At 51.1% G+C, this 8,970-nt stretch overlaps 1 protein-coding gene across 1 annotated transcript; it reads right to left on the bottom strand.

The window, feature by feature from the left end:
* Positions 1 to 3,329: 3,329 nt before the first annotated feature.
* On the bottom strand, positions 3,330 to 3,988 carry TCF15 (transcription factor 15; the record flags this gene model as incomplete). Its single annotated transcript, XM_083509819.1, has 1 exon — positions 3,330 to 3,988. The coding sequence occupies exon 1, from the start codon at positions 3,870 to 3,872 to the stop codon at positions 3,330 to 3,332; it is 543 nt and encodes a 180-aa protein (XP_083365945.1). The 5' UTR covers positions 3,873 to 3,988.
* Positions 3,989 to 8,970: the final 4,982 nt, after the last annotated feature.

Genomic DNA, 8,970 nt, shown 5'->3' with positions numbered 1-8,970 from the left:
CGGTCCGGGAATCAGCATGTTTTTACATGAGTAGAATGTGTGCTTTTATTTAAAATGCATTTCTGGGTTATTTGTAGGGCCTGTCTGGTGTTTTTACATGAGTAGAATGTGTGCTTTTATTTAAATTGCATCTCTGGGTTATTTGTGGGGCACAGGAATAAATTCATTTTTTGCACCAAAATATAGTCCGGCCCTCCACAAAATCTGAGGGACAGTGGACCAGCCCCCTGCTGAAAAAGTTTGCTGACCCCTGATATAAGCAAATCAGGATGAATGCTGTGCAAAATCGGTTGTCTGTAAGAGGCTCAAATATTTTGAGGATGTGTTGGTTGCGCTAACTACCTCGACAGACAAAAACTGCCCAGCTGGATCAGACCAAAGATCATTTGACTCCAGGATCCTGTTTTATGCAAGTGGCCCACCAGCAAGTTATGAAGGCCAAAGCCTCCTCATCTCTCTGCTGTCAGAAGAGTGGACTACGTCCAGGAGGGCCAGTCCAGTAGAGATGGAAGCCATGTCTGACTACAGCCTCCCATTCACTATTTTGCAGTGGGGAGATGCAGGAAATAGATGGAAAACAGGCAGTATATGCAAGCACTCAGCACTAATGCTGTGCCTTACTATCCTAGAGGTTTGTGGTTAGAGTGTCCGATTACAACCTCTGCCATGGAGCTTCACTGGGTGACCTTGGGCCAGTGATGGCCCCTCAGTCTAACCTACTTCACAGGGTTGATGTGGAGATTAAATGAAGAGAGGGGAGATGTATGCCACACTTGAGGAGGAGCAAAAGTTGGGGTATAAATCAGTGGCGTAGCGTGGGGGGTGCCAGGGGTGCCGGCCGCACCGGGCGCAACATCTAGGGGGGCGCGAGTCCAGAGGGAAGGGACAAGTTCCTTCCTCCGCCGGGCTCCCCGCCGCCACCGCCAGCCTTGCGCCCTAGCGCGCGCGCCCCCCGCCGTCGCTGTGGCTGCGCTCCGCTCACTGCTCGCAGGAGGAGCAGCCGCTGCAGCAGCACTGACACCGCCAACGATGCCTGGCCGGGAACAGGCAGCCTCCGCACCCCGCCGCCGCCATTCCCTCGGCCCAGCCACAGGCGGTGGCTGCTTCTGCCGACTGGGAGGGAGGAGAGCTCCGAGGGGCCTCGCCGCGCCCTGCGCTCCCCAAAACCCTCCGAGAGGAAGCTGGCGGGCGGGCGAGGGTCTCCCGGCAGAAGGGGGTGCCGCTGGCTCCGGCTCTCAGCGCAAGTCTCAGCCGCGGGGGGGGGGGGCGCGAGGACGGAGCACGGCTGGAAACCCCCGGACCCGGCCGGGAGGAGGAGAGGCGCTCGCCAAGCCCGGATCTGGAGCTCCACCTACAGCCCAAGGAGAGGAGGGGGCGGGGAGGCACCCGAGGGGAGGGGGCTTCGGATGCCTCGGCCCGCGGGGGCTCCGCAAATAATAAATTTAATACATTCCTGCTGAGCCTTTGGGGGGGTCCTTGGCTCCTTCGCTCGCCCCCAGCCCCAGTGGCGTAGCGTGGGGGGTGCAGGGGGGCCGGGCGCAACATCTGGGGGGGCGCGCTCGTACTCGAGTGCTAAAATCCACGAGTTAGGGGGCGCAAATTACTTGCCTTGCCCCGGGTGCTGACAACCCACGCTACGCCACTGGTATAAATGCAATCAATAAAAAGAATTCTAGAGGGCTGGTGTTAGATCAGGACCCAGACTCATTCATCAATGAACTAAGGGCTAGCCACCATCTCCCAACCTCAGTCTACCCATCTGCACAAAGGGGGATAAACTTCTAGTATTGGAAGTTTCCGCACTGAAGCCTTTGGAGAAGCCAGGAATTCCAACCTTTTCCCCCAACCTGGTGAGTGCAGGTGTACACCCCTGTTTAAACAGTAAGAGGAAAGCATTCTGCACATGTCCAGAGACACCCTCTCCTGATGAGCACTTACTGTTCCCAACCCTAACCCTGCGGGAAGCCATCTAATTAGACTTTAATTTGATTCTGACCTGTTTCTAGGAAGTCATTTAATTATTGTTTGATTTTATACCAATGTTATATATTTGATGTTAGCCCGACTTTGGCCGGGGAGGGTGAGATATAAATAAATGTTGATTATTATTATTATTATTATTATTATTATTATTATTATTATTATTATTATCACATTTGATTCAAGTCTTAGCTCTGGCCCTGAACAGAGGGTTTGGAGTCAAGCACTGTTTGTCGCAGTCTATAAAAAGCACAGGGATATACAAACACATAAAATGAAGAACCAACTCTGCTGGCCTGATTGGAATCCCCTCAGCTGATAGGAGGAGGCGATTGCCTACCTCCCACCTAGGGTTTTCACAGGAGAAGCAAAACTGACCTGTGTGTAAGGGAACAATCTGCTAGCTCCCTGGGAAATGAGGGCTTTTATAAACCTCCCCACCCTGGAGAGTTGCTTCTGAATGCCAGGCCCCTGCCTTGCAACAGGGGCCACGATTGCCAAACAAAGCGTGCCTCTGAGCATGCACAGAGTGCTGCTGAGTAGTTGCTTCCAGGAATGGGTGTAGCAAGGAGGGGGGCAATAGAAATACAGTGGTACTTCGGGGTTAAGAACTTAATTCATTCCGGAGGTCCATTCTTAACTTGAAACTGTTCTTAACCTGAGGGCACTGTGGGCTAAACCACAGAGTCTAGGACTTGCCGATCAGAAGGTTGGCGGTTCAAATCCCCGCGACGGGGTGAGCTCCCGCTGCTCGGTCCCTGCTCCTGCCCACCTAGCAGTTCGAAAGCACGTCAAAGTGCAAGTAGATAAATAGGTACCACTCCGGCGGGAAAGTAAACGGTGTTTCCGTATGCTGCTCTGGTTTGCCAGAAGCGGCTTAGTCATGCTGGCCACATGACCCGGAAGCTGTACGTCGGCTCCCTTGGCCAATAAAGCAAGATGAGCGCCGCAACCCCAGAGTCGGTCACGACTGGACCTAATGGCCAGGGGTCCCTTTACCTTTACCACTTTAGTTAATGGGGCCTACTGCTGCCACTGTGCCGCCAGAGCAAGATTTCTGTTCTCATCCTGAAGCAAAGTTCTTAACCCGAGGTACTATTTCTGGGTTAGCGGAGTCTGTAACCTGAAGTGTCTGTAACCTGAAGTGTATGTAACCCGAGGTACCACTGTACTTAACTGACCCATCGGGTCGGTTCTGCCCCTCCAGCAAGTCTCTCTCCACCCCCCCAACAAAAATCCTGGCTATGCCCCTGCTTCCAGGTGATGGCTTAGGGACCCGAGGGCTGTGCGCTTCTAAGGTATCCTGGACTCTAAGGTATCCTGCGCTTCTAAGGTATCCGCAGCCGCAGCTATCCTGGACTCCCCCAGCCGCAGCCCCCTCGGGCAGCAGGACTCACCCCCTTCCTCTGGTTGCTGAGGCAGAAGGTGCAGATGCTGCGCGGCTGCTTGCCCGGCTCCATCACGTCTCCCTTGGCCCCGCACAAGGCGCGGAAGCAGGGCTGCCCGTCGTCGGCGCCGTCGCCCAGGAGCAGCACGTTGGCGAGGTGCGCGATGTAGCTGGACGCCAGGCGCAGCGTCTCGATCTTGGAGAGCTTCCTGTCCACCGGCTCGGTGGGGATGAGGGTGCGCAGCGCCGTGAAGGCGGTGTTCACGCTCTGCGTCCGGTCCCGCTCGCGCGCGTTGGCCGCCTGCCGCTGCTTGACCACCACCACCGGCCCGCCGGACGGCCGGGCAGCGGCTGGACAGCAGCCGAAGGAGCGCTCCGACGCGTCGCTGCTGCCGCCGCTGCGCGCCTCCTCGTCGTCCTCCGACGCGTCGTCCTCCTCCGACAGCAGGCGCAGCTCCGGGTACAGGACGCGCGCCGCCACCGGGCGCAGCAGCGCGAACGCCATGGCCGCGCCGTCGGGGGTGGGAGGAAAGGAGAGCCGCCGCTTCTCTGCAACGGCCCGAGCCCCGCGGAGGCGCGTCCGACGCGGGGAAACTCTCGCCGACGCCTCGCCGCGCGTCCCGGAGCCGCGCTCTGCGGGGCTCGCCAAGGCGCCGTCTAGATATAGCTATAAAAGGCGCAGGGCGGAGGCGAGCGGCCACGGTGGAATGCGCGCCGGCCAATCGCGGAGCGGGGAGCGGAGCATCCCTCGCCGGCCCGGCCAATGGGAAGACGGGTCTGATCCGGTTTCTGGAGCCGTCTGGCCGGGCAAAGGGGATGTGTCGCTGCGTCGCATCCACCGCCAGTGTTTGCGCAGAAGGTTGCCACGCGTCCTGTTATAATACAGGAGTGTCCTGTATTTCTTTTATATATATATATAAATAATTTTTATTGAATGATTTCATGTTACAAAAAACAAGACAGCCATACTACCACTAAATATAATTAAGAAATAAAAATTACATACATCAATATTTAGTTTGTTAATTGTTATTTACCGTCTTATTTCCTCCCAAATGCTGCATACAAAAACACACATGTGTATCCTGTATTTCAATATAAAATGCTACGTCCTGTATTGATAACAGTTTGTGCTGTATCTGTGTACAGTGGTACCTCTGGATACGAACGAGATCCGTTCCGGAGCCCTGTTCGCATCCAGAAGCAAACGTAACTAGCAACGGCACGTCTGCGCATGGACGCGTCGCTTTTCGCTGTGCATGCGCATGCGCCTGACATTATTTTGAGCGTCTGTGCATGCGCGAGTGGTGAAACCCGGAAGTAACGTGCTCTGTTACTTCTGGGTTGCCTTGGAACGCAACTCAAAAGTGCTCTACATGAAGCATATTCAACCCGAGGTATGACTGTATCTGAAGAAGTGTTCTTTTCTTTCTTCAGCGATCCCTCATAGCTGAGTAAGATTGTCTTCCATAAACACAGTTTTAACAATGAGTCCGTAAGTGACTGTGCAGGCCAATTCTGGATCCACACGTCCTTCCACAGTGGGGACATAGGTTTCTGGGCAGGAACTGATCACAGTGTGGATTTGCCAAGCGTGCCTTCCTCTTAGCACCTTGCGTCCTGAGTTCGAGTGTCTTCAAACCCCATGACACCTTTGGTAAAGGCTGTTCTCCAACTGGAGCACTCGCAGGCCAGTGTTTCCCAGTTGTTGGTGTTTATACTACATTTTTAAAGATTTGTCCACTCACTGGATCATCACCTTGTCACGGTGAGTGGGCTTGCATGTTCCTATGACCCTTGTGAGCGAAGCTGTTGGGAATCTCGTACTCCCAGCAGGTTCACCCAAGGTGGTAAGGTCAAAGGGAAGGAGCCAGACGAAGAATGATCCAAGAAGTCCTCAACAGAACAGGCGGCAGAACAGGCGGATGATAATAAGTGATATGTTACACCGGCTGTGAAGACGGAGGAAGGCTGCAGCAGATAGGAATCTACCGGTTTGTCGTTACTACTTCATGCCATCGAAACAGAGCCCTACTGCGAAGACTGTGCCTTGGTCAGCGTGCACTGATCTACACACATAAAACAAATTCACGCAGAGGCGTCTTCCTCGTCTTCTTCTGAAGAAGTGTGCATGCACACAAAAGCTTATACCTAGAACAAACTTAGTTGGTCTCTAAGGTGCTACTGGATTTTTTAAAAAATTTTTAAATTTATTTAGTTTGTGGTGTTTTTGAAGTCTCTCCTTCTCTCTCTCTCTCTCTCTCTCTCTCTCTCTCTCTCTCTCTCTGTCTGTCTCTGCCAGTTTAGGGATCCTCTCCAAATTCATAAGTGTGAAAGGGTGTATAAGAGGTCGTGCAAAGCACAGACGGGTTTACAAATTCATGAGTCGTGGGCATAGCTTCCTCCTCCCAAATCCTCAAAAAGGATTGAAAAAACATTGAAAATACTCAATTGACCGAGATTCCGCCTCGCCAGCAGAAGCCTTTCCCCACCCCCAACCAATGCCTGCCCCCTGCAATGTCCTCTTTTTTTGGGGGGGGTGATTTTTACCTGTGATGTCCCCAAAAGAAGCTGGACAAATCTGGGGGGCCTACGTCCCAAAAGAAGCTCAACCACTCTTGGGGGTGACCTCCTAAAAAGAAGCTCTACAACTCACTCTCCCCCCAAAAATCCTGGCTACGCCCATGTCATGAATGTGGATGTGTGTGCAGCTTGTGTGTGACAAATTCCAGAGGGACCATCCTGTTAGACTGCAAGAGATTGTAATGGATTGATTTGAAGTCACTTCAGCACTGGATGACCCATAAATAAATAAAAATTGCCCCCCAACTCCTCTGCCTCACCTTGTCCTGTCTTTTGCCAGAACAATGGTGGCAACCTTAGCTGTGTAGTGCTGCAATAAACATGCCACTATTTCCCCCCCGGGGGAAACAGGAGGAAGAAGGGGATAGGTGTCATTGAACCTTGGAGTTGGAATGAAGCAATGAAATATATTTTCACCAATACAGTGGTACCTCTGGTTGCGAATGGGATCTGTTCCGGAGGCCCGTTCGCAACATGAAAAAAGTGCAACCCGCAGTGGCACATGTGTGCACGCGTGGGTTGCAATTCACCGCTTCTACGCATGCGCGTGACATCATTTTGCACGTCTGCGCATGCACAAGCAGCGAAACCTGGAAGTAACCCTTTCTGGTACTTCCAGGTCGCCGCGGGACGTAACCTGAAAGAACGTAACATGAAGCAAACGTAACATGAGGTATGACTGTACCTGGATTTGTGGGCACTTTCCCTAAGATAGTGTTTCTCAAACTCTGGTCTTCAGCTGTTGGACTACAACTCCCATCATCCCTAGCTGGCAAGATGATGGGAGTTGTAGTCCAACAACAGCTGGAGACCAGAGTTTCAGAAACACTGCCCTAAGAGAATTCCTTCCAGTAGCACCTTAAAGACCAACTAAGTTAGTTCTTGGTATGAGCTTTCGTGTGCATGCACACTTCTTCAGATACACTGAAACAGAAGTTGCCAGATCCTTCTATATAGTGAGAAGGTGGGGAGGGGTATTACTCAGAAGGGTGGTGGGAATGGGTGATTGGCAGATAGCTGAGATGAGCCTGTTGACGACTCTTAACGACTGCAATAGGTCTTACAGGAAAAGGCAAGGGGTGAGAAGGTGAAAAATGGCTTAGTCATGTATAATGAGATAAGAATCCAATGTCTCTGTTCAGACCAGGTCTCTCCATGGTTTTAAGTTTGGTAATGAGTTGCAATTCAGCAGCTTCTCTTTCCAGTCTATTTCTGAAATTCCTTTGTAGTAAAACAGCTACTTTGAGATCTTGTATAGAATGTCCTGGGAGATTGAAGTGTTCTCCTACTGGTTTCTCTGTTTTGTGATTCTTGATGTCTGATTTATGTCCGTTTATTCTTTGGCGTAAGGTTTGGCCTGTTTGTCCAATATAGAGAGCTGAAGGACACTGTTGGCATTTGATGGCATACACAATGTATGCTATATAGAAGGATCTGGCAACTTCTGTTTCAGTGTATCTGAAGAAGTGTGCATGCACACGAAAGCTCATACCAAGAACTAACTTAGTTGGTCTTTAAGGTGCTACTGGAAAGAATTTTTTTTATTTTGACTTTGGCAGACCAACACGGCTACCTATCTGTAACTGCCCTAAGAGGTGCATTTTTTTGACATATTGCTCAGTTGGAGAACTTCACTGCAACATTTGGTTGAAGTGCAGATTTTGAAGGGTGACTGCATTTCAGTGTAGTGCGCCTGTTGCTTCAAGAAGTGTGCGTTGGTTTCACCTTTAAATGCAAATTAAATTGAATTGGTCCCCCACCCTTAAACATTACACACAACCTCATCTGTGGGAGGTTTAATGGTGAAGTGGCAGGATACCAGTGCTGAACCCTTTTCCTGCCCAACATTTTTCACATGCACCCTTCCCACCCCCCACTATTCCTCTCCCCCATATTGGATTCAAGACACATGCTCACTCCATAAATATGCTCTGCAAACCCCCTGGAAAGCAAAACCCTGGGGTGGGGCAGAGAGGCTTGCTATAGAATAACAGGGGGTGAAGAAGGGTTAAGCACATCCTCTGTTGCTGGTTCACTCCACACTGTTTCCTTCTGAAGTGGTTTTCTCTCACAAAAATGACTACTTGGATTTTAGAATCATAGAATTGTTGGGCCCTGAAAGTTATCTAGTTGAACCCTCTGCAATGCAGGAAACTTTAGTTGAAAGTAAAACAAGTTTGTGCCTAATCCAGGCTTCCTCAAACTCGGCCCTCCAGATGTTTTTGGCCTACAGCTCCCATGATCCCTAGCTACCAGGACCAGTGGTCAGGGATGATGGGAATTGTAGTCTCAAAACATCTGGAGGGCCAAGTTTGATGAAGCCTGGGCCCTAATCCTTCATCTCACCTTCCAGCAAGTCAAGAGTTCTTCTAATCATTTCATTTCCACATCAGGGGAAAAGAAGAAGAAGAAGAAGAGTTTGGATTTGATATCCCGCCTTTCACTCCCCTTCAGGAGTCTCAAAGCGGCTAACAATCTCCTTTTCCCTTCCTCCCCCACAACAAACACTCTGTGAGGTGAGTGGGGCTGAGAGACTTCAAAGAAGTATGACTGGCCCAAGGTCACCCAACAGCTGCATGTGGAGGAGCGGGGAAGCAAACCCGGTTTCCCAGATTACAAGTCCACCGCTCTGAACCACTACACCACACTGACTTTAAATGCCACCTGCTAGGACATGGCGGCTTGCCTGACCAGGATGTTCGGAAACCAGGGTCTGGTCCAGACCAGGAAGAAATTATAAGTAGCATTGACCTGTGTATCCAGAAATATTTAGATGCTGCACGGGAAACGGGATGCTTTTTCTTACAAAAAGAGAGAGGCTGCAGTTATGTGCCCAGAAACCAGAGCAGGTAATTAAAGAGGATGTTTCAGAACTGAGAAGTGAATTGCAGAGGAAGGAAGCACTAATTCAGAAACACTTGGGTAAACTGCGGCGCTGGCAGCAGGTTCTGGAAGACATCAACACACAGCACAAAAAACTGGCTGAAATGCCTCAAGGATCCTTAGCATATCCAGAGCAG

This window comes from Podarcis liolepis (assembly GCF_965112155.1).
Source record: "Podarcis liolepis genome assembly, chromosome: 6".
Taxonomy (NCBI): Eukaryota; Metazoa; Chordata; class Lepidosauria; order Squamata; family Lacertidae; genus Podarcis; species Podarcis liolepis.
This window is presented reverse-complemented; position numbering and strand designations above follow the sequence as displayed.